Below are 26,111 nucleotides of genomic sequence, written 5' to 3' on the forward strand. Positions count from 1 at the left end.
CTCAGGGGGATTCTGCCTTTACTCCGCCTGACTCATGGTGTCTCTGCCCATGAGTGGCTCCCCATTCTGGGGGGTAAGCGGGATCCCCCAGAACCGAGGCCGGTGTCTGGTGTGCAGACACGTATTAGGGTGCGCACCTGGGACACACACTTTAAGAAAAAGGGGCAGTGGGGCAGAGGGAGGGGAGCTCGGATGCCCCCAACAGCCCACAAGCCCCGTGGACTCCAGGAGGGCTCTGATCTGAAGGGGCTGGCAGTTGGAGGCAGCCTGCTGACCACATTTCCCTCGTAAGAAGGGCTGGACTGTGAGCCCTGAGCGACCGGAACACTGTTACTGGACCTAACTGAAGACTCCCCCTGACCGGGCACAAGGGCTGTGCGGACCAATCACACACAGACCTGTGTTTGTGGAGTCCTGCCAGGGTGCAGATTTCGGTCCTCAGGTAGTGGGACCACCAAAAAGCCACCCCAACACCCGCTCTTCCAACTAACTACTGAGGGCAATAAATGCACTCAGCACTGTTTCCTGGCTCTGGAGTTCTTGGTCGTGCTTCTTGGCAGCCGTTGAGGCACCAGAGAGGTCATGTCCTGATCCTCTTAGGAAGGGATAGAGTCCAAACAAGGAACCAGCATATCCTCCATCCTTCAGCCCCAACACCCAGGGTTCCCCATGCCACATCAAGGGCACTCGGGGTACAGGTAGAAGAAAGCCATTATTTTCCCCAGACTGCCAAGTTAGCATAAGGTTCCTTCAAGGAGAGAAAGCCTTGAGTTGGGTTTTGTGGAAAAGATTTTTTTTCTTTTTTAATTTTTTTAAATGCTTATTTGAGACAAAGAGAGCGTGAGTAGCAGAAGGGCAGAGAGAGAGAGGGAGACACAGAATCCAAAGCAGGCTCCAGGCTCTGAACTGTCAGCACAGAGTGTGATGCAGGGCTCAAACTCACAAACCGTGAGATCATGAGCCAAAGCCGGACGCTTAACCCAGGCACCCCTGGGAAAGAGGATTTCTAAGTCCCAAACGTCCCTCATTCAACCTGAAACAGGCCCAGTGTCTGGACCCACAGCCTCTCACATCAGACAAGGACAGCGGGGACATGGGTAGTTCCCACTAAGCAAGGGTGTGCAGGAGCTCCCAGGACGGAGGATGGATGTCTCCCCTCGAAACCCCTAAGAGCAAGGCCCTGGGACATGAAAGCATCCCCCCTACACCATGGCATTTAAAATGCCATTTCTTACGACCCCTAGAAAACCCTATGGAAATCATATCCCCTCCAGCCACAGGACCATCACCGTCTGCCAATTTTCTGATCATGATGCATCATTCTTTTATCACTGGGTTCAACTTGCTAGTAGTCTGTTAAATATTTTCTGTATTTGTGTGGGGAAATTGATCTGTATTTCCTTTTCCAGTAATGTCTTGGTCTGGTTTTCTATCAAGGTCACACCCTCTCAAAGGAGTCGCAAAATGTTCCCTCCTCCTCGAATGTCTGGGTATTTGTGTTAGATTGTTATTTCTGTCTTAAATGATTGACAAAATTCACCAGGAAGCCATCTGAGACTAGAGTTTTCTTCTAGGAAAGTTTTAAATTTCAAATTAGTTTCTAAAATAGATACAGGGTGATTTAAATTTCCCACTTCTTCTCAGGAACACCTATATAATAACCGTGTCTTTCAGGGCATTTTTCCGTGTCTGCGCTGTGGAACACTGGCACTGAGCACCCCACGACATTCTCTCATTGTACTCTGTGGTCTCATGCCTGTGAGGACAGACTGCACGGCCATAGCAGAAAACCTAACGTGAACGTGGAACAGCAGCGCCAGCAGGTGTGTGCAGCAGGATATAAGGATCAGCAAGCCAGGCAGTGCGAGCAGTGGGATGCAGAGAGGCAGCAGCACGGTGAGCTCGAGCGGACCACGCCAGGTCAGTAGGCCTGGGGGTAACCAGGCTGGATACTGCCTGGTATCTGCGGGACCTGTGGCAATGCACCTTTTTAATGCCTGCTGTAGGTGTCCTTTCTTTCCGGATCAGACCAGAGGCTTGTTAAGTTTCTCCAAGCATCAACTTCACTGATCTCTTCTGTTATGTTTCCTACAGCATTTGACTTGTGCTCTTTTATCTGGTATTTCCTTCCTTCTACTTACTCTGGTTTTAAGATTTTTATTTTTTTTTATTTTTGAGAGAGAGAGAGAGAGACAGAGTGTGAGTCAGGGAGGGGCAGAGAGAGAGAGAGAGAGAGAGAGAGAGAGAGAGAGAGCATGAGCAGGGGAGGGGCAGAGAGAGAGGGAAACACAATCTGAAGCATGCTCCAGGCTCTGAGCTGTCAAGACAGTCTGACGCAGGGCTCAAACCCATGAACTGGAGATCATGACCTGAGCCAAAGTCGGACGCTTAACCGACTGAGCCACCCAGGTGCCCCTAGTTTTAAAATTCTTAAGGGGCGCCTGGGTGGCTCAGTCGGTTAAGCGTCCGACTTCGGCTCAGGTCACGATCTCATAGCTTGTGAGTTCGAGCCCCGCATCGGGCTCTGTGCTGGCAGCTCAGAGCCTGGAGCCTGCTTCAGATTCTGTGTCTCCCTCTCTCTCTGCCCCTCCCCCGTTCATGCTCTGTCTCTCTCTGTCTCAAAAATAAATAAACATTAAAAATAAATAAATAAATAAATAAATAAATAAATAAATAAAATAAAATTCTTAAGGTGGACATTTAAATCACAGATTTGAAACCTTATATTAGTGTTAATATTTCAGCCTGTAACCATTTCTATGACCACTGCTTTAGATACATTCCACAAATTTTGATGTCATTTTTTTCACTTAGCTTGAAATATTTTATTTCCCTTGTACTTTCATTTATTGATCATTGGTTATTTAGAAGCATATTGCTTAATTTCCAGATATTTGGGATTTTCTCTTTTTTTCCCCCATCACAAATTATGCAGTCAAATTTCCTACATTTGGGGAAATCGCAGGGGTCAGCACATTCGGAGTGCAATGGTAGCTCCCCTGCCAAGTATTCTTTTTGTCACTGATTTTTAATTTCATTCCATTACAGTTGGAGAATACACTGTATGGCTTCAATCCTTTCAAATTTCCTCACCCCGCATGTGGTATTAGTGAATGATGGGCCATAAGCTCTTGAAAAAGAATGTTAGGTGAAGTGTTCCATAAATGTCCATCACTTCAAGTTGGCTCAAGATTTTGTCTACTCAAGATTGTTCCTGCTGAGACAATGTTGAAATCTCCCACTTTATTGGATTCCCTCTCCCTCTGCCCGTTTTTGATTTTCATATTCTGAAGCTCTGTTATTAGGGCATACGCATTACTGTTATTAAATGACTCTTTGCTTCTAGTACCATTCCTTTTCCTGAAACCTACCTTATATTAATATAGTACTTTTCCTTATGATTAATGTTTTTTCGTATAGTTTTCTAAACTAGTCCTTTTATCCTGTATTTTTGCATTTAAAATTTCTCACGGACAACACACGAGTCATGCTTTTTCATTCAATGTGACAGTTTCTGCTTTTAACTAGAGCACTTGGCCCTTCAATTAGTAAAATTACTTAAATGGTTGGTGCGGCAGTTTTCTAGGGCTACCTAACAAAACAGCAGACTGGGTGGCTTTAACAACAGAAATTTATTTTCTTACAGTTCTGAAAGCACAAAACCTGAGAATCAGGTGTGGGCAGAGTTCTGTCCTCACGTGGTCGTTCCTGTGTGTCCCCTCATCTCTTCTTAGGACACCAGTCCTATCAGATCAGAGCCACCCTGTGACTTCATTTAACCTTATCATCTTCTGAAAGGCCCCATATCCAAATTTAGGTCCTTTTCTTCCAAATGAATGTTGGGAGACACAATCCAGTCCACAAGTTAGGTTTATCACATTTTCTATCGTCCTGTCTGTTCTTTCTTCCTGTCTCCTTTGGGATTATTTTGTCCCCTTTATCAGTTTTCTAGCTATACCCCCTTTCTTTTTTTTAGTGGTTTACTCTGGGTTTACAATAGGTTCCTTTTACTTACAACAATCTGTGTCCTGGTAAATACTGTCACTTGGGGACGCAGCACTTGACACACAAGGGGAGCCCTCCCAGCAGCATCTGCCGTTGTCCTCCAGCACATTTCTTGTCCGTGTTCACATTCTTGTTTTTGCCTTTAAAAGTTAATTCTATTTTAAAGAGGTTTTTGTTTGTATGCTTGTTTTTAACAAAGGGGAAAAAGCCTTCTACACGTAACATTTCTGGGCCTCATTCTTTGGTGCAGATCAGTTTCCACCTGGTTATCACTATCCTTGGGCCCAAACAACGTTTCTTGTAGGGCAAGGCTGCTGGAGAATTCCTTCAGTTTTGGTTTGTCTGGAAAGGGTCTACTTTGCCTTCACTTTCATTTTCCATGAATAGAGAATTTTAAGCTGACCAGTTTTTCCCTTTTAATACTTTATAAAGATGTCATGCAGCACTGCCTTCTGGTTTGCATTTTACCTGATGAGAAGTCAGCTGTCCTTCCCTTTGTTCACCTGTATATAACATGTCTGTTTTTGATTGCTTTTAAGCCTTTATTCATCACTGGTTTTCATCAACTCATGATGTGCTCTGGAGGAGGTTTTGGTTTTGGCATGTTTCGTCTGTGCGATTGTTCTGTGTCTGCTGAGCATCACAGATCTATGGGTTTATATATTCCATACCTGGAAAAATTTCAGCCATGATTACTCAGATGTTTTTCTGCCTCCCTCCCACCCCATTCTGTGAGACTCCAATCATATGCATGTTGGACCACACAAGATCATCCAACAGGTCACTGGCACTTTTTTTTTTTTTTTTTTAAGTATTCTGGCCACCATGGGCTGTTTCAGTGCTCACCTGTTCCTGGATGGTCCAAGAATAGCCCCCACTTCTCTACCCCCTCCCAAGAACCAGAGAGGGCATCAAAGACACAGGGTCTCCAGCCCACTGCGTCTCACTCCCACAAAAGGCCTGGTTGTGGGGAAGGTATCTGAGGCCACCTGAAGCCATGCAAACTAGCTGTTCTCCACTTGTCTCAAGCATGGGTTTCAGACACTCCCTGGGCCATCACTGTCCCCAGAGAAAGGTTGGAAATCACCCACCAGTAGTCATCATGGAGAAACTAATGGGTGAATCATTTTCACTGAAGAAAACAGGTAACCTTAAGTTATCCATATCACCCTTATATCCTCCTGAGTGATGAAAGGGAGTCTTTGAGACAGCACCCAAAACCCCAGGTGAAAATGCCAGGCACGAAGTTCATACCACAGAGTGGCCCGGTGCTCTCCAGAGCAGCATCCTCAGCCTCCTTCCATTGCCACCTATGTGGGTGACTATGGTGGGATCCCACCGCGAGCAGACGCCCTAGCTGTGACCCATCCACAACCGGTGAGACCAGCATCTCCCCAACCACTGGGGCTGTTGTGTGTAAGCTCCAGCCACCTCCTAGAAAGCTAAGCACCAAAACTGAGGTCATAAGAACAAACCAATCTGACCCCGACCCATGCCTCATGTCCTATCGACTTTCCTCTGTTTCTACCCTCAATTCCTTTTTAAACAAAGTGAATCGTGAATAAAAATTTATATTGCAGATGGAGACAAAGATAAATCAAGCTGACCAATTAACCTATAATTAGCATAACTGCTGAGATAAGAAAAGGATAAAGAAGCAACAGTAAATAGCATTACTTTTTATAACATTTTATTGCCTAAATAAAATCTAAATATATGTAGCATATTGATTAGGTTCAGTAAGGAAAAGTATTTTCTTAGAGTTGAATTTCCACTGTGAGTTAAGGATTTATAGTTAGAGAATTCCTCAAAGGAAAGGTTTAAAGTTTACATCTGGTGAATGCAGAAAACCTAATATGGCTCCAGCAAAAACTTCCCAGTAAATACTCAGAATCTGTTCCCAATAACCAAAAATAATTTGAATTCAAGCATCTTTGATGATTTGCCCAGGAAAGAGAGCCTGATTCTTTTTTAATCTCAAGTACAACTGACACGCAAGGTTGTGTTAGTTTCAGGTGCACCACACTGATTCAACTGTGTACATGCTCAGTACCCCCAAAGTAAGTGCAGTCACCACCCAATGGGACTGCCGTATCATCAGCTATATGTTTCATGCTGTACTTTCTATCATTTGACTTACATATTTTATAACTGGAAGTTTGTGTTCTTATGCCCCTTCTCCTATTTCACTCATCCCCCATCCTCTCCCCTCTGGCAAGCACCAGTTTGTTCTATATTCATGAGTCCATTCTATTTCTGTTCTGTTTTGTTGAGAACTTGATTTTTAATTAGGCTGAAGCGCATAATTTCCATTCAAAACAACATGCACCTGCTCATCTTTAAGCAGTTACTCTTATCCCCTGAAACTGATGAGGTGGTGGCCCAGTGTCCAACATGGTATCCAAGTGAGTCTCTGAAAACCCCACATCTGTGACTCTTTCCAAGATGAGACAAAACACAAGTGTGACATGCTTCTAAGGGAATCACATGTCAATTTATTAAGGTAGCTGCCCACAGAAGTGACAACATTTGCAGTATAAAAGTAGATTTTCATTTCTTAGGTTTCATTAACCCTATGATCTGGCCATGGCTGGGAGCCTACCAGGGGCAGCAGCCACTTCAAGGAGCAGACTGTGGTCAATCACCACCTATGTTGCTATTACCCCAGCTGGGGAGAACAGGGGCCACGAAAAGAAGTGCAAGAGCAAACCCGATGATTTCAAAGGGATCCCAACAGTTCCTTCAGCCAAAATAAACCCGAGTTTAAAAATGTCTGGGGAGAAGTGCTGATGTCAACAGGTATCCACTGAACACCCACTACGTGCCACACAGTGTGGCAGCCAGTAGAGCCGATGGGGCCATCTACGTGTACACAAAACCCAGCCCTGCAGGGCTCGTAGCAGAAGCACCACCCTGGGGCAAGAGAAGTTAGTGAAGGAACAGCTCAAGCCCAAAGCAGGCAAGCCCCAAGCAGAGTCAGGGATGGCACTCAAGGCCAAGAGAGCTGCAGGGTCAAGGCCATATGGTGCAAAGTCTCAGCAATGGCCCTGTAGGGATCTGGGCAGAGAATGGCAGGAGCAGAGGAACACTCCGACATCTGGCTGTCTTGAGGGAGGACGGTCTGCCAAGGGAGCACAGTCAGGGGCGGCTACCAATCCAGGAGGTGGCACAGAAGAACAGGCAGAGAGGCACTAGGGTGGCCAACCAGAGCAGGGCCCTAGGGGCAACACCAGGCCTGGATTTTATTCTCATCAAAGCTCTTGGTGACTCCTCACAGCCACACTCCTAGCGAAGCCCTGAGCACATGACCCACTTGTCCTCATAGGTCAAAGGCAAATCCAGAGCCCAAGTTTTTCCATCCTGGCCCCCAAATCCATGCACACCAAACCAGACATAGAGCCAGAAGGGAATTGAAAGGTTTAGCTCCTAAGAGGCACCACCCTGGAATTCCAGCCCTCACTTCCCCTCAGAGCACAAACCAGGACATGAGCATTGGCGGCGGCCAAGAGGGCACCCTACAGCATCAGGCCCGTCCAGCCAGCAGCGCTGACTGCTCCGCTGTGCCTGGCACACGTGGTGCCCCATGGTGGTAACCACTAAACCACTCACGAGCACTTGTCCCTCGTCACACTTAGTCTCCTGCCTGCGCCTGTCAGCACGAGACACTGCAGGCTACAAACTTGGGAGAGAGCGATACTGGCGCCCACAACTGGTGACCACGATGCAGCGTGGGTGAGCCTAGGGTGTAGGGTACGGCCAGCAGCCACATCTGACTCCCCTCCACACAGCCACAGACACTCGGCGAGTCTGGTCCCTGTCCCTTGCCGAGCCCAGGGCCGCCACGGTGAACAGATCACGTCCCTCAGCCCCACAGACAGAAGAAATAGGAAGAGCCAGCCTAGGGGCAAGCCCAGTCGGGCTGGCTCCTGGGCAGCACCGGGCAGGAAGAGGGGAGGCCGCACTCCCCTCTCCCAAGAACTGAAGTATTGGTGGAGAAAGCCCTCCCAGCCCTAAAGCAAGGCCGCACACCCTGGCTAGGTGCTGCAGAACACACTGTGCCAGGATCATGGCTCATCTTGTTCCTTTCCTCACCTGAGCTCCATGAGCTCTTCTAAGAACTAAACCTACCCTGAAAATCCAGTACCTAAAGCCACCGGCCCCACCCCTGCCCCAGGCCTGGTCCCACCCCGGGGAAGGGGTTTGTGAGGGGCACTGGACCCCTGGGCAGGGGATCCTGCAGCTCACGGGAGATGATGCCCCCTTCCTGCCCCGCCCTCCCGGACAACAGTGCCCACCACCCAACTGCCTGCCAGGCACCCTCAAGGGCGGCCAGCAAGGGCACTCTCAGGGTACAGGTGGGAGAAGCGGCCAAGGGCCCAGATGGGGAAGATGTTCCTGTAGCTGCTGTAGTTGATGACACACGACTTGTTGAAGACGCCAGGGATGTTCTCCTGAAAGAACACAGAGAAATAAACACAAAGGCTCTAGCAGGTGGCTAAGGGGCTCCCTGAACAGAGACCCTAGCCAGAGAGCTGGCAGGCTCCCAGAGGCGGGGGGGTTTCCGAGGGAACCTCTGCAGGCCATCCCCCTGCTGCCACCCTAGCTCTGGACCCCTCACCCTGCAGCAAACCCTCTGGCCTGAGTTACCAGCCCCTCACAGCTGTCAACCCTGGACTCATCCAAGGGAGGGGGTCAGCCTCGTGTGACCTCGTGACCCCACATCAGAGGAGACAGGTGAAGGTGCTCCTGCACTCCATGCTGAGGCAGAGCCTGAGGCTATCCAGCATCCTCTGCCCCAGCACCACCAGCCCTGCCTCCGAGCCAGGGCTTCATTGTACACCTGCTTCCACCACAGGCTCTCATTGGCGGTGTTCACTAATCTCAAATCCCCAAAGCTGAGACCCCGCCCGCGAGGAGGTCACCAGGGACACAGGGACAGCGTAGGGCTGTGAAAACATTCGTGCAAATCGAGGTCGGTGCTGGGCCTCGAGCTCTTCAGACCTCCTCAGCATACCTGGGGCCAGTCGCCATTGGGGAGCTGTTTTCTAAGCAGACACCGGACTCCCTTCTCCAGGGCCTCTACGCAGGGATGCCTGGGGGGAGGGAGAGGAGGCACTGAGTGCACCTGCCACCACTCTCTGGGGGAAGCGCCTCTGGCTACAGCCCAACCTGCACCCGCACCCTTGCGCTACTGGCACAAGGCAGATGGGAAATCCTGCGTGGTGACTAAACTGGCGCTGACGCACACAAGGAACCAGAACCCACCATGAGAGTTAGCACGCTGCAGGCTACCGCTGCACGTTTTCTACCCAGAATCCCACAAAAATGCAAAAGGCAGCCAATGTGGAGGTGAGCAGGCCAGGTGGGCAGCCCCACACATGTGGCTGGCTGATGGCCCCGCCTGCTCCAGACCTGCTCTTTTGGACAGAATGAGGTGAAACCTCATGGCTGTCGGCCCACTGGTCCTCAGGACCCTCTGAGGGCCGCACACGCCACATGTGCTAATCCTCACTCATCATGGAAAGGGATGACACCCCAGGACTGAGGGTGCAGGACTGAGCTTGGCTGTGGTAGGCAGATTGGGGGTTGGTCCCTGAGCCCCCTTCCCTAGAGGTCCCCCCCACAGACTGCTGCTCCTGCTCACACTGACCTGGCCTAATTTTGAGGGAGTTTTAGGAAGATTCCCCAAATGGCCTCAAAACCAACAAGACCGCACAGGCTGGGACACTACGCGTGTCTGTGTGCATGTATGCACACGTGCACACACGTGCACGTGTCTGTGCTTACACACACACATGGAGGTAGGAAGGCCCAAAGACAGCAACTACAGGGACTTGCCTCACCCTACGCTGTTGACACAGGCCTCTTGTCTCCCTTGTCACTTTGGGTGGTCTTCTAAAAGGCAAGCCTCTCTGCAGGAAGCCCTGTGTTTGGCCAGACATATGCCCTCGCCCTGCAGGCCTCACCTCCTCCCACGCCTGCTCACAGGTCAGCCACCCACACCCCACTCCTCCCAACCCCACTACTTGGGGATGGGTCTCACAGCCCCCACCTGACGGCCATGAGCCCCATCAAGGCCCAGGATGTGTTGTGGACCTGGGACGTGGCACTCTGTATGTAACGCCGCTGCTCGCAGGACTCAAAGTCTTCCCCCCAGCCCCCATCCACCATCTGCTGGGATAGCAGGAAGTCACAGGCCTGGGAGACCGCCGCACACACAGCCCTGTAGAGACCAGCAAGACAGGAGATGCTGTCACTCCAGGGAGGTCCCAGGCCCGATGGCCCACTGGCCAGGCCTCCCCAGGGGTAAGGGGAGGAGAATGGTGGGGGGGAGGGAGGCAGTCTGCACCCCAGTCCCACCCACTATGTGAAGTGAAGGGCACAGAGACACCTGCCTCCTAGGTATGCTGGGAAGATAAACTGAAAAGCTCTCTGGCTGCAGATGCCGCACAGGTATGACCACCCCGAAACACCACAAAACATAGCTGGGTGAGGTGGCTGGAGACAGCTCAGATCTGAGCCACCTCCCTTCTCTCAGCCCAGCCCAGAGGGTATCCCACTGGGCGTGGGGCCCACGCAAGCCCAAGGTGCCCCTCCACACACAAGCCAGAAACTTCCCAGAGCAGTGTCTTTACTAGAAAGGGTGCTGTTGGCTCATGAGCTTAGAAAAATACAAAATACTTCAAAGGAAAAGACACCCCCAACAGAATGTCCTGCTGAAAAGAGCCTCACTCCAGCAGGGACAAATGCCCATACTCACCCGCTGCTGTAAGTCTGCCCCATGCAGGCGAAAGCTTCCAGCCCAAACCAGGTGCCGTAGGTGAAGCAAACTCCCCAGGAGCTGGAGGGGAGACAGGAGGACCTCAGCCTTGCAGTCTCATTCAGAAGGGCGTGTAAAACAACAGGAATTCTGCTGGACTTTGGGAACACCCTCCATCACGGAATCAAGGAAGCTGGGGTGATTTGCAAGAAACCCATCCACATAGCCTTCAGCAAGCAACTGACTAGTGTCCCCAGGCTCTCAGGCCAAGGAAAACACACCTGCCACCCCCCACCCTCACAAGATGGCTCCAGCTGCTGCCGCCACAAAGCAGTGTAAGAACTGATGCACACCCAGAGGAAGGAGTAATCACAGACACAACAAACCAGGCCACCGAGCCCTTCCAACACACTTGGCCAAACCGCTTTAACAGTGAGCTGAGCAAGCACCGCCAGCGTGAGGCCAAGTGTTCAAAACTGAACAAGGCCCACCAGAAATCTGTTGCTGGCAGCTCACTCCCGGAGCACACGACTGAGCATCACAGGAGCACAGAAGAGCAGAGCCCTCCCATCCCACGCACACAACCGGGAGCTCACTTACCCTTCCCAGGAGCCGTCAGCCCGCTGCTTCTGCCGACAGAACTCCAGGCCCTGCTCAAGCGTCTCCCTGGAACACAGAAGGATGGCTAACCAACAGAGCAACCCACCCACCCTGAGTTCACCCGTCCCACGGCCTCAGAAGAATGAGCAAGGTCTCCCTTACAAAAATAGGTAAAAATAAACCAACAGTTGAGAGAAGAAATGCAAAGGTCAGAGAAGAAGGGATGAGAGGGCAGAGGAGGGAGAAGCAAACTGCCAGTGAAAAGAAATGCAGGAGGGAAGTAAAATGTCAGCGATGAACCCGTATTACAAGCAGCTACAGATACAGACAAACTCTGTTTCACCCCAATAATGTCACTGACGCGAGTTTCAGTAAATATACAGAATGAAATTTTAAAAAGAAATGAAAAATTAGAAAATAATAGATTTTGAGGGCAGAGATCCATCCTAAGTCTAACTGGTACTTTAGGAGAATAACTGGTTCCCTGAAAAGGCCAGAGTGAAGATACAAATACACCCTCCAAGGTGACCCCCGTGACCTTCACCAACAGGTACCCACACCCATGTCATCCCATCCCTTGGGTGTGGACGGCACCTAAGACTTGTTCCCAAACAACAAATTGCAGCAAAGCTGATGGGACATCACTTCCGTGACTCGGGCACAGGGAAGTCTAGCTTCTGTCTCGCAAGCAGACTCCCTGGCCCTTCCCAGCTTCATGAGACACCACAGAGGTGCCCAGATGGCAAGAAACTGAGGGTGGCTCCAGACAACAGTCAGAGAAGAAATGAGACCCTGAGGCTGACATTTTGCAAGGAATGGAAACCTGCCAGCAACTACATGAATGCCATAAGACCCTCCCTTAGCCGCTGCTCAGATGAGATCCCAGTCCTGGCCGGCATCCTGGCTGCAGCCCCATGGAACCTGCAGCAGAGCACCTGGTTAGGCTGTGCCTAGGTTCCCGACCCACAGAAACTGTGAGGCAACAGACATGTGCTGTTTGAAGCCACCAAGTCTTAGTAATGTTGTGACTCAGCAAGAGATAACAAAGGATGAAGGGACAAATAAATAACACTAGCAACCAAAGAGTGATGTGACCACAAGTATAGTGGAAACTAAAAGGTTAAGAGAAAATAAAAAAACTTTCGGCAGCATATGGGAAAACTCAGAACGCACAAACTACTGGAAAAGTAGCTTCTCAAAACCACCTCAAGCAGAGAGGGAGCCTGGATGGTTCTACAACTACTAAAGACAGGAGTCACTTTGCCCAGAAAAAGAAGTCCAGGCCTAAAAGTTTAAAAGGTAAGTTCTACTAACTCACCAACAATGATCATTCTAATGTTACACAAACTCTTTCAGAAAACACAGGAGGAAGGAACACCCCTTGTTATTCTGCAAATCCAACAGACCATATAAAAGTGATGTAGCAAAGCACAATCTTCAGGCTATTGATTAATGAACATAGATGCAAAATTCAAATCTAAATATTAAGAAACTGAATACAGCATAGATATATGCCAATACTAAGCTGGACATATGCAATACTAAGTTGGCATAAAACACCTCCAGAAACAGAGGGGTTTTAACACTAGGAAGATCTATAGTAATCATCTATGACATTAACATATAAAAGAGATTATGTTTATCATCCTTACAGAGATAGAAAAATCATTTCCTAAAATACAACACCCATTCACAACAGAGGGAAAAAACTTAACAAAGTAGCATTAAAAAGAACTTTGTCGGGGCGCCTGGGTGGCTCAGTCGGTTGGGCGTCCGACTTCGGCTCAGGTCATGATCTCGCGGTCCGTGAGTTCGAGCCCCACGTCAGGCTCTGTGCTGACAGCTCAGAGCCTGGAGCCTGTTTCAGATTCTGTGTCTCCCTCTCTCTCTGACCTTCCCCCATTCATGCTCTGTCTCAAAAATGAATAAACGTTAAAAAAAAATTAAAAAAAAAAAAAGAACTTTGTCAGGAGCGCCTGGGTAGCTCACTTGATTAAGCATTCCACTTCAGCTCAGGTCATTATCTCATGGTTCATGAGTTGGAGCCCCACGTCGGGCTCTGTGATCACAGCTCAGAGCCTAGAACCTGCTTTGGATTGTGTCTCCCTCTCTCTCTGCCCCTCCCCCGCTCGCACTCATGCTCGCTCGCGCTCTCTCTCCCCAAAAAAAAACATTTAAAAAAAAAATCAAAAGGGGCACCTGGGTAGCTCAGTCAGTTAAGCACCCGACTTCGGCTCAGGTCATGATCTCACGGTTTGTGAGTTCAAGCCCCACGTCGGCCTCTGTGTTGACAGCTCAGAGCCTGAAGCCTGCTTTGGATTCTATGTCTCCCCCTCTCTCTGCCTCTCTTCTGCTTGAAGTCAGTCTCTCTCTCAAAAATAAACATAAAAAAAAATTTTTTTAGGGGCGCCTGGGTGGCGCAGTCGGTTAAGCGTCCGACTTCAGCCAGGTCACGATCTCGCGGTCCGTGAGTTCGAGCCCCGCGTCAGGCTCTGGGCTGATGGCTCAGAGCCTGGAGCCTGTTTCCGATTCTGTGTCTCCCTCTCTCTCTGCCCCTCCCCCGTTCATGCTCTGTCTCTCTCTGTCCCAAAAATAAATATAAACGTTGAAAAAAAAAAAATTAAAAAAAAAAAAAAAAAAAATTTTTTTAATTACAAAAAAAGAACTTTGTTAACCTGAAAAGGGGTAATTAACAAAAACCTACAGCAAAAATCATTCTAAATGGAGAAATATTGGAAGCAGCCCCCTTTAACATCAGGAAATACTACAAAGATGCCACTACTGCCACTTCTGCTATGCAGGCTTAGCCAAGGCAGTAAGACAAAGAAAAATGTATCATTTGCAAGTGATAGGACGGTCTAGGGAGAAGAATCAAAAGAAGCCACAATTAATTAGAATATAAAGAGTTGCCCAGATGGATTTACTGGTGATTTCTACTAAACATTTAAGGAAGGAATTATACAAAGTGTCTACAGTGTTCTCCAGAGAATAGACACAGAGGGAACACGGCCTGATTCATTCTATGAGGACAGCATCACCTGAATACCAAAAGCGAAGACATCACAAGAAAGGGAAACTATAGAACATTATCTCCCAGCAGCACAGACACAAAGATCCTCAAGAGTATTAGCAAATCAAATACAATAACATGAAAGAATAATATACCACAAACGATATCCCAGGTACATAAAGCTGATTCCACATTCAAAAATCAACTAATATACTCTATCAAATCAACTAGGCTGAAAAAGAAAAATCACATGATCACATCAATAGCTGCAGAAGTATTTGACAAAATCTAACACCTATTTATGATTAAAAATTTTCAGCAAACTAGGAATAGAAAGAAGTTCCTCAACTTGATAAAGAGCAGCTACAAAAAACCTACAACTAACATCACACTTAATGGTGAGAAATGATGCCTTCCTGCTGAGATGAAGAACATGGATGTACCCTCTCACCACTCCTCTTCAACATCGTATTGGAAGTCCTAGCCAATGTAACAGGACAAGAAAAGAAATGGTATATAGATTGGTGTGGAAGAAATAAAACTGTGCCTGTTCACAGATGACATGATTATCTATGTAGAAAATCCCAATATCTATATAGAAAATCCCAAAGAATCAACCCAAACACTTCTGGAACTATTAAACAATCATAGCAAGCTTGCAGGATACAAGGTTAATAGACAAAAAACAATTCTACCAGCAATGAGCAATTCTGAAATTAAAATCACAAGATCAATTATGTTAGCATCAAGAACAAAAATTAAATACTTAGGTATATATCTCTCAAAATATGTACAATATCTATAACAGAAAAGGTACAAAAATCCAATGAAAGAAATCAAAGATATTCCCAACTTCATCTATAGATTCAATGCAATCCCAATCAAAATCCCAGCAAGTTACTTTGGAATACTGACAGATTCCAAAGTTTATACAGAATGACAAAAGACCCAGCACAGCCAATACAATTCCGGAAGGAGAATAAAGTCAATGACCAACACCACTCAACTTCAAGACTTGCTATAATACCTACAGTGATCAGACAGTGTGGTGTTGGAGAAAGAATAAACAAAGAGACCAATGGAATAAAATAGAGAGCCCAGAAATAGACCCCCATAAATTTAATCAAGTGATCGTTGACAAAGGAGCCATCAGACTTCAGCTCAGGTCATGATCTCACAGGCTTCAGGCTCTGTGCTGACAGCTCAGAGCCTGATGTAGGGCTTGAACCCACAAACCCACAAACTGCAAGTCTGATGCTTAACTGACTGAGCCACCCATCCAAGCCATGAAGAGATAGGGAAGAGGGGCGCCTAGGTGGCTCAGTCAGTTAAGTGTCCAACTTCGGCTCAGGTCATGATCTCACATTTCATGAATTTGGGCCCCACATCCGGATCTGTGCTGGCAGCTCAGAGCCTGGAGCCTGCTTCCGATTCTGTGTCTTCCTCTCTCTCTCTGCCCCTCCCTCGCTCACGTGCTCACAAAAATAAATAAAAACATTTAAAGAAAGAAAAAGAAAAAGGGAAGAAACTTAAATACATATCACTAAGTGAAAGAAGCAAATCAACTGTGAAATTCTGGAAAAGGCAAACTATAGTGATTCTCAGGGACAGGTAAGGGGAAGGGTGAATGGGCACAGAAAATTTTTGGAGCAGTGAAACATTACTATAGGATAATGATGAACACACGTGTTATAGATGTGTCACAACCCATGGAATGTACAACACAAAGGGTGACCCTGAATGTAAACCGTGGACTTTGGATGATAACGTATTAATATCGGTTCATCAATTGTAAAATAACGAACCAATTTATGCAAGATGGGGTAGGAGGTGGAAGGGGGCTGGTAAACAGGAACCCTCCACTCAATTTTCCTGCAAACCTAAAACTGCTCAATAAGATAAAGTGCATCAAATTTTTAAGTTCAGCAAATTGTCTAGCTGTAAGATCAATATCAAAAATCAACTGGAGAGGACTCTGGGAAGGTGGCCGAGCAGGAAGCCCCAGGAACCTGTCTCCCACCTGGGCACCAACGGCACCGGCAGCACCTTGTCTGCTGTAACTCTGGAGTCTGTCCGAGGCTTGCAACTTCCAGGGGGAGGCTTGGAGGGGAAACTGCAGCTCTCAGCACGGCAGCAGCCACCCGTCTCCCAGCCCCAGCCCCTCGACAGGCTGGTGTGCACCTACTCCTGGAGCAGCTTACACACAGCTTACAGCGCCTAGGTGGGCAAAAAGGACCGTCTTCCAAAATATTGTGCTCTGATTGCTGCTTCTGATCAGACATTGCTGCACCTCCCACTCCAGCTGAAGTGACCACCAGGGAATTTAAATGCTGTTCACTACAGCATTAGTCACAATGGCCAAAACGTGGAAGCAACCCAAGTGTCTCTCAACAGATGAACAGATAAGCAACATGTGGTCTATCTATACAATGGAATATTATTCAGCCTTAAAAAGGAACTTTGGACACAAATCACAACATGGATGAACCCTCAGGTCATTATGCTCAGTGAAATAAGCCTGTTGGGGAAGGCCATCAAAAAGGAGCGACTGCCAACTGACCCATGAGCTGGACCTGGGCACTTGGGAGGCTCCTCACCCCTTCCCCTGTCCTGGGGATATGGGTTCCACTTGCCTTTCTGGCTACCAGAGGCTGCTACAAGGACCCAACCTTGAGATGGTGATGTGGTACTAAGAACTTCTCCAAGGTAAAAAAATAAAAAAATTAAAAAAATAAAAAGAACTTCTCCAAGGTATACAGGACTGAGCCCAGGTAGGGCCTCTTTATAAACTTCTATGATCTGGTGAGAGCCTGCAGGGATCCATTACCTTTCTGCCCCTTTCCCCGCCCCCCCCCCCAAGACACGCCTTTGCTTATTAAAACTGCCCAGGGGCACCTGGGTGGCTCAGCTGGTTGAGCAACAGACTTGGGCTCAGGTCATGATCTCGCAGCTTGTGAGTTTGAGCCCCATGTCAGGCTCTGTGCTGATAGCTCAGAGACTGGAGCCTGCTTCAGATTCTGTGTATCCCCCTCCCTCTACCCCTCCCCTGCTCACGCTCTGTGTCTGTCTCTCAATAATAAATAAATGTTAAAAAAAAAAAAAATTAAAAAAAAAACTGCCCCTACCCATCTGGAGGGTCTGTCTCTTTCCTCGGTCTTTCCCTGCCCTCCACATACAAGGCACGTTTCAGATTATACATGGGAAGCTCCTAAGGGGGGTGAGAACCAACAGACCCAGTCACAAAAATATATTACAGGATTCCACTTACATGAGGTAAGAAAAGACAAAAAACAGAATGTGGACTGCCAGGGAATGGGGGCAGAAGAGATGAGGAAATAAAGCTAACAGGTACAGGGGCACCTGGGTGGCTCAGATGGTCAAGCGTTGACTTTGGCTCCGGTCATGAACTCGCGGTTCATGAGTTCAAGCCCCGCATCAGTCTCTGTGCTGACAGCTCGGAGCCTGAAGCCTGCCTTGGATTCTGTGTTTCCCTCTCTGCCCCTCCCCCACTCGCTCTCTCTCTCTCTCTCTCTCTCTCTCTCTCTCTCTCAAAAATAAACATTAAAAAAATAATTTAAAGGACGCCTGGGTGGCTCAGTCAGTTGAGCATCCGACTTTGGCTCAGGTCATGATCTCACGGTTTGTGAGTTCGAGCCCCACATCAGCCTCTGTGCTGACAGCTCGGAGCCTGAAGCTTGCTTCAGATTCTGTGTCTCCCTCTCTTTCTGTCCCTTCCCTTCTTGGGCTCTGTCTTCTCTCCTTCAAAAATAAATAAACATTAAAAAAATAATTTAAGGGGTGCCTGGGTGGCGCAGTCGGTTAAGCGTCCGACTTCAGCCAGGTCACGATCTCACGGTCCGGGAGTTCGAGCCCCGCGTCAGGCTCTGGGCTGATGGCTCAGAGCCTGGAGCCGGTTTCCGATTCTGTGTCTCCCTCTCTCTCTGCCCCTCCCCCGTTCATGCTCTGTCTCTCTCTGTCCCAAAAATAAATAAACGTTGAAAAAAAAAAATAATAATAATTTAAAAAAGACAAAAATAAAAATGATTAAGGTGATAAATTTCACATTAGGTATATTTTAACACAATAAAAAAAAAGAAAAAGTCAACAGCATAAGAACCCATGACTCCACATTAATAAACAAACAGGGGAAAAGCAAACAGTAGAACACCAACTAACACATATGGAAAAAATGACAGTTTTGTAGCCATCATATAAATAATGATTCAGGCAAAAATCATCATCAGATGAGAAAACTAACAAGTAGAAGTTTGATGAGAAACAGGTCACTTACATAATCTAACACTTTCTCCCACAAGAAAAAAACAGTAACTTCACAGTGGAGAAAACAAGTGGTCATCACCTTAATCACAGGGTCCATATTGACGTGCACATCCTGGTGTCATGCACTAAGAAGTCCCCATCACTTTTGTAATCTTCCTGACATAAATGCGTAATTTCATAACCTGAATCTAATCATGGGGAAACACCAGAAAAACACATGTTGAGGATATTCTACAAAAACTTGTCACAGCCTTAAAAATGTCAGTCGTCAACCCCAAGGAGACACTAAAGGATTGTTCCAGGGGGAGACTAACAGCTGGCAGCTCAATTCAGTGACACTGGGTTAAATCATGAGGGAAGATTTTGCTATAAAAGCAACTTGGGCAATTTAAATAAATTCTGTAGAATAAACAATAGGATTATATCGACATTAATATTATACAGTGTTAATACTGTGACTTGTATTTCCATAAGAGAATATCCTTGTTAAGAAAGGCTAAAGTATTGGGGCATCTGGGTGCCTCAGTCGGTTAAGCATCTGACTCTTGATTGTGATTCAAGTCATGATCTCACAGTTCTGAGATCAAGGCCCACATCTTGCTCTTCACCCTGCTTGGGATTCTCTCTCTCTCTCTCTCTCTCTCTCCGCCCCTCCCCGACTCTCTCTCTCCTTCTCTCAAAAATAAACTTAAAAAAAAATTTTTAAAAAGAAATGCTACAGATTTTAGGGATTAAGGCACATCATATTTGCAATTTACCCTAAAATGATTTTGGAAAAAATATACGTTGAAGGAACACAATGAAGCAAATGTGAAATGTTAACAGCTGAAGAATCTTGGTAAAAGATAAAGAGGAAAGCTTTGTACTACTAGTATAACTTTCCTGTAAGCTTGAAATTAAGAGAGAATTTCAAGTCAAGGTAGTAAAAATGGAATGTTCCATATATGTAGCGTCACAGTACCTGGCTACCTCAAACTATATCTCTAAAACTCCCCCAGATAAATTTAAAATTTTAATATAATAAATTAATACATTTATTTAAATGCTTCTGTTCAAACTGGCAAGAGATAAAAATGGTCTAGAGCTTTAACACAGTTAACAACAGTCACTCTGTGCTTCCCGAACTGTTGCCCCCACCCATCCCACTATTCCCCTTGGGTCGGGGAGTCCAGGCCAACAGGGGAAGTGACTGGGACCAGGACAACACTACCAGGAAAGGGCAAGGGTGGAGGAGGGGGGGGATCTCCCCACACAGGGTGACCCTAAAATCACGTGGATCTAGGGAAAAGTAATGGTTCTGGATGAAGATTTAGCAAGAGGACACTAATTAAGGTTAAAATGGGGAAAAGCTGAAAAATGACAATGAAAACTTAGAAATACCCAAGACACTACTGGGCCACTAAAACAATGAAATGCCTACAACCATCACAACTCCTGCAGGAGGAGAACGGGACTTCCTGACATGGAAAGTCATCCCCTGCTCTCAGACTCCTCGCCAGCACCAACTGAGCCTGCTCTATAGGACCCATGGAAACGTGGAGATCAAGCAGTCCTCACAGATTCCTCCCAGCAATGATGAGCTGCTTGCTTCTGCATTCTCCAAGATTCCTCCAAAGGGCACACTTTACTTTTTTTTTTGAATACTTCCTAAAAAGATGATCCATTAAAAAAGGTCAATTACACGAGAGTGTCACTGAGAACAAGCTGTACCCGGAGGAAGGGACCAGAGATCACCCTTCAGCGCAGTGCATGGCTCATGGACCCCCAGGCCCAGGTGACAAAATCACGACGAGACAGAGGTGACAACCCCCCAGCAGCTGTACCACCTGCCAGGACAGAAGAAAACCAGCAAATCACAACTAGAAAATCCTCCATTTTTTTTGGAAATGAAGCCTCATACTCCTGAACAACTCCCGGCCAGAGAAGAACTCACAACAGAAATAATTTTAACCGAATGATACACCAAGACTTACTGTATCTTAAGTGCACATTTAAAAAGCCTGAAAATCATTTTAGTATCCATCTAAGTTAGAAAAAGAAAGTAGAAAGAAAATAATAAAGAGCAAAAATTGGTGAAACCAAAAACAAACATCAAAAACATAAACATAGCTAGACAGAATCAAAGACTAAAGATGGTTTCTGTGAAAAGACTGGTGAGATTGATAAGCTGCTGGTGGAGAAGAGGTCCAAGCTGCCAACATCAGGAAGGAAATGAGGCCATCAGTGGCAAGGGAGCTGTTGAGCACCGTGGGCAAGCTCTGTGCTGATCCACAGAAAATGGAGCTAAACAGGAAAATCCCCAAAACTGATAGAAACACAAACAAAAGGAAATCTGTACAGTTCTATAACAAGAAACTGAACCTGTAAATAAAAATTTAACCCTTTCCGTCAAAGGGAACTCCAGGGCCAAATGGAACCTCTAAACACTTGAGGCAGATATAGCACAAACCTCACAAACTCTTCCAGAAAATCTAAAAAGAAAATATACTTTCCAACTCCTCTTACAAGTCCTGCGTTACCTTCTTGGGAGAGCCTGACAAAGACATTGAAGGGAAAGAGCAGACTGGTTTCCCTATAACCACAGTGGTAAAAATCCTTTCAAAAGTACTTTTTTAACTAGATCCAGCGATATCCAAAAAAGAAAGCACACCACGACCAAACTTGAGTCTATACCAGGTTTGCTGTGAAGCATGAAACAATGAGATCACACTGGATGAAGGGTTATCTACGAAAGTGAATGAACGTACCCCACAACACAGAGAGTACACTCCTAAGCACGTGTCCTCAAGAAAGGGGGTGCCCTGGGCAAGTACAGAGTGTTCCCAGCAGGATAATTCACAGGAACCCACTGAAAGGCTCCCAAGGATCCAAGACAAACCAATGGATAAACAAAGTGTGGCATCTGCGCCAAACAGAAATGCCGCCAGCAAAGAGGGTGGGCTGCTGCTCCGCAACCACGGCCTCACCGAGCACCGAGCCGAGTGAAAGAAGCCAGACCCACGAGTCTGGCTGTGGGACTGATTCCCTAAGTGTAGGATCAGAGCAGCCTGAGAACCAGGAGGGCAGCTTCTGGTTACATCTATGTGCCCACTTGGTGATAATTCATTAGGCACCACACATAGGAGATCTGTACACCTCTCTGCATATGTGTCAGATGTCAACAGGACAGGCTTATTTAAAAACTACCGTTTATGGGGACACAGGTAGAGTTGGGGGTACAGATCTTTCTGACCTTCATTAAGAGATGTGAAAAGTAACTCATTTTTGCGTTACAGCTCTGCCACTCTGAGCCCTCAATACACATATTTGATGTAGAACTGACTTCAGAACATGGATTCCACTTTCACGCAGATTTTTCTCGATAAATATCATACTGTACTGTAAATATATTTCCTCTTATTATTTTAATGTTTTCTTTAGCTTACTTTATTACAGTATATATAACACATAACCTACAAAATACATGTTAATCAACTACTTATGTTATCAGTAAGGTTTCTAGTCAACACAAGACTATCAGTAAAGTTTTTGGGTAATCAAAAGTTGTATGCAAATTTATGGGGCGCCTGGGTGGTTCTATCAGTCGACTGAGCATCCAAATTCAGCTCAGGTCATGATCTTGAGGGTCGTGAGTTCGAGCCCCACATCAGGCTCTGTTGCTGACAGCATGGAGCCTCGAGACTGCCTTGGATTCATTCTGTGTCTCCCTCTCTGCCCCTCCCCTGCTTGCTTGCTCTCTGCCTCTCTCAAAAATAAACATTAAAAAAAATTTCTTTTTCAAATTTTTTTAATGTTTACTAATTTTTGAGAGACAGAGACAGAGCGTGAGCAGGAAGGGGCAGAGACAGAGGGAGACACAGAATCCAAAGTAGGCTCCAGGCTCTGAGCTGTCAGCACAGAGCTGACACGGGATTCGAATCCACGAACACTGAGATCATGACCTGAGCCAAAGTCGGACACTTAACCAACTGAGCCACCCAGGCGCCCTCCACCCCCCCCGCAAAAAAAATTTTTTTTTAAGTTACACACAGATTTACAACTGCACAGGGGTTTGGCACCCCTAACTCCAAAGTTGTTCAGTTCAAGGGTCAACTGTACTTTAGGGCATACAACTAGACTCAGGAACACTGGAAATCCCTTCTGATATTAAGTGAGTTTTAATCCACAGAGTCCCCTTCCTGCAGTGAGCCACCCACCCCAGCAACAACACGCTCTGTGTCCTGTGTGGCAGCATCTCAGCTCTTGGCTCCTGAGCTGATGACCAACCCGTGGCTCAGTGACCAAACATCCCTGTGCCAAGACCACCCTTACCGGATCTCCCTGGCCCTGTGGTCCGGGAAACACTCATGGAAAAGTTTCAGTGCCTGCATCACAGCTGAGGTGCACTCCACATATGTGTAGTCAATCATGATGTCCCCTGGAAGAGGGAAGGAAGAATCGATGCCTATCAGCTTCACCTTGTTGCCCAATTTGGCAGCTCAGACCACACCATGAAGAATGCAAAGATCATAACATGCAGACCTACATGGAACATCCAGAGCCTGAAGGTCCTCCAGAGGAACAAGGCAAGAGACCCCAGTGACTGGCCCAGGAGACACAGCCACTGGCGGGGGGACAGTGGCCGGCACATACACAGTGACCTGGAGGCCCATCTGGCTACAGGAGAGCTAAGCCAGTGGGAGGGGAAAGGAGAGGGGTACAGGGCAGAGCCACTCCAACTAGACCACATTTAACAGTTACAGAAGCGAGACAGAGACCTGCAAGCAGGGTATAGGGGCATTTGCAAGGTTTGCAAGGAGAAACTCAGGTGAAGGCACTCAGGTAAAGCAGCTGCCCTTACAGACCGGAACCATGCGCACAGCAGGGAGGACACAGGGCTAGGGGGTCCCTACCGACACCCTCCTGCCAGGTGCCTGAGCTCCATGAAGAGCACGCAGGACACAGGGTGGTCTCCACGGAGGATGGAAAACAGAGCAGGAGCCAGCCCAGGCTCGAGCCAGAAAGCCAGGTGACTCCTCTGCCAACCTCCGAGAAACAAAACCACAGCTTTTCCATCCACAACCACAGGCACTATGACCACCTTCAGAGGCCAAGGAGCACAGAACATTCCAGTGTTTAGGGAGTGCTCCTTAAAGGATCCACCATCATCTGCCAACACCTTTGTTGGCACTGCTCCCACCCTGGGGGAGGAACTCCGGGCTCTGGTTGGCAAATCCATCTCAGGGCATGCAGGGCCCCTGGGTCTGCGTACCACCTGGCTGGCCAACCACTCACCAAAGACCTCCGAGGGGTTCAACAGCTCCAGCAAGTAGCCCCCACGCTTAGTCTCATAGGTGGCAAACCCTCCATCAGGATTTCTCATGTCCAGCAACTAAAACCAGAGAGAGGGCATCCTGAGAGTTCACTCATGTGGTTAAGCAGGCGGGAGAGCCCACAGGTTGTGGCAGACCATTCTAGAAACACCCAAGGCTAAAACGAAAGGGGCAGGGATGGGGAATGGGGGGCCAGTTCTCATATTAAACTGAGACCTTCAGTGCCTAGAGGAGTGGGCCACAACTTTATCACTCACGTGCTCTACGAGTGACCATCTGGGACCCTGACATGCACCTGCTTATCCATTTATAAGTTACATGTGTGCTGCCAAGCCACACGATCTCCATTGTAAAACACGCACAGAGTGGGTGTACTGAAAGGGTTTTACACAAAAACAAACGGAAGTTCTCATCTTTCTGCAGATACCCCGTGGAGAATACCAGCCTTCCCGAAGGCAGCCCCTGGGAGCAGCCAGATATGCAAGCCTCCAACACAGGGCTCACGGCTTCCCAAACACAGATGCTGTCAGAGGACATGCCCCTCTGGGCTTTCAATCTGGCCCTGGGGATTTGTGGACACAAAAGCCACGGGAAGTGCAGCTCCTACGCAGCACGAAGTGGACCCAAGGGTTGGCGGCGGGGCAGCCGGATCTCCCTCGTGCCCAGCAGCCTTACCACAGCAACAGCATCATAGATCCGCTCTCGTGCGACATGCTTGGTGACAAAGGGACACTGTTCTTGCAGGAGAAGGATGGACTTCAAGGCCTCAGCTGTGCAGTCAGTAACAATCCAGCCACAATCCAGCGTGCTGAAGGGGAAGCCACCCTGGAAAGTGTGGGGCCAGTCATGGCCAGGGCAGAGGGCCGAGCCCGTACCCTGATCTTTAGGACCACCCGAGGTGATGGTACCTCCCTCACCCAGGCAGAGCCCTGGCCACTATGAAGGTGCAGCCGCAGCCCCACACCACACACATGTGGACAGCCTCCCAACCTGCTGTGAGAAGGTGTGCACTGCATCCACGCTCCCACACGCCCAGAGGAGCTGCCCTCCACCCTCTGCAGCTCCCTCACCACCCTAAACCACATTCCGACAGCGTATCTGGTATCTGCATGTACTGCTGTCTAATAGCATCTCTGAGGCACAGGTGTGTGTGTGTGTGTGTGCGCGCACAAAACACTTGTCGTGGCAGCATGAGGAAGCCCCACATGGCTCACTAACTCACGCACACAACTCCCCAGTCAGGGAAACCTTGAGTGTGTTGGTGAAACCCCACACCGTGTGTCTATCAGAGCAGGAAGCCACAGGAGACCGAGGAAAGAGCCCTCTCAACTAGCAAGGCATAGCTAACTGTGGTGGTCTCTTTTGGAGCGCAGGGCGTAGGACTTGGGGCAAACAGGGATGGCCGTGGTACCTTGCTCATCTGGCGGTAGTACTTCTGGTAGTCAGGGGGGCTGTCTAGCACCTAGGCGGCATCCACATGGCACATGCAGAAAACAGAGAAGGCCCATGTCACCATCAGATGCAGACACCAGAGCCAGTAGGGGCTAGTGCAAAATACACAGGGACCAAGAGCCACTGGCCTACTGCCCTCTCAACCATCGGGGCCAAAGGCACCCTTTAAAGCATCACCCCGTGGCCCAAGGCCTGCCACCCCCATCCACTGCTGGGGAAACATGACCAAGGCACCACGCGGCACCAGAGAGGGCAGACCAGGGTGTCAAGGCAGAGGTGAGGAGGCGGTACCTCTGCGTGCAGAAGCCCCACCACCCTCAGGTCAGATCCGACCTCACCTGTGAGATCCGGATAAACTCATGTGCCTCCTGCAGGGAAGATGAAAACTCGGGCCTGTGCTGTGCCCCCGCCTGGAAGAGACAACAGAGGCTAAGCTGCTCGCTGACACAAGCCTGCACAGATGAAGTGGTTCCCAGACAATCCTGGTGACGTCTTGCCACCACTGGGAAACAGGAGCAGTCTCACCAGAGTCTCAGGCTCTGGATTCTGCTGACAAGTCAGAAAGATGTGACAGAGAAATAAAGTAGGCAAAAGAGACAGTCCACACCACATCCAGTGGAGCCCAGCCCAGCCCACGTCCAGAGGATCCCTGCCCCATCTAAGGCAGACCATACGTGGCCCTGACCACTCT

The 26,111-nt window shown here is 48.1% G+C and overlaps 1 protein-coding gene and 1 pseudogene across 2 annotated transcripts in view; both read right to left on the reverse strand.

Moving 5' to 3' along the window:
• Positions 1-2,894: 2,894 nt before the first annotated feature.
• LOC124527454 (uncharacterized) lies at positions 2,895-3,014 on the reverse strand (annotated as a pseudogene).
• A 644-nt stretch (positions 3,015-3,658) lies between these two features.
• LSS (lanosterol synthase) overlaps positions 3,659-26,111 on the reverse strand; it is a 37,509-nt gene continuing 15,056 nt past the window's right edge. Inside the window, exons 13-22 of one of the 2 annotated variants that reach the window (XM_047099875.1) lie at positions 25,759-25,830; positions 25,380-25,430; positions 24,644-24,793; positions 23,931-24,027; positions 22,968-23,073; positions 11,366-11,431; positions 10,766-10,846; positions 10,058-10,228; positions 9,020-9,098; positions 8,234-8,456 (exon numbers count right to left, since the gene is read on the reverse strand). In XM_047099875.1, the coding sequence (XP_046955831.1) occupies positions 8,325-8,456; positions 9,020-9,098; positions 10,058-10,228; positions 10,766-10,846; positions 11,366-11,431; positions 22,968-23,073; positions 23,931-24,027; positions 24,644-24,793; positions 25,380-25,430; positions 25,759-25,830 (1,005 nt within the window). In that variant the 3' untranslated portion in view covers positions 8,234-8,324. Of the gene's footprint in view, positions 8,457-9,019; positions 9,099-10,057; positions 10,229-10,765; positions 10,847-11,365; positions 11,432-22,967; positions 23,074-23,930; positions 24,028-24,643; positions 24,794-25,379; positions 25,431-25,758; positions 25,831-26,111 lie in introns of both variants that reach the window. The other variant, XM_047099874.1, reaches the window with a different exon arrangement.

Source organism: Lynx rufus, unplaced genomic scaffold (assembly GCF_022079265.1).
Source record: "Lynx rufus isolate CCGP_SWC_20201006 ecotype Redwood Valley unplaced genomic scaffold, mLynRuf1.p SCAF_5, whole genome shotgun sequence".
NCBI lineage: Eukaryota > Metazoa > Chordata > Mammalia > Carnivora > Felidae > Lynx > Lynx rufus.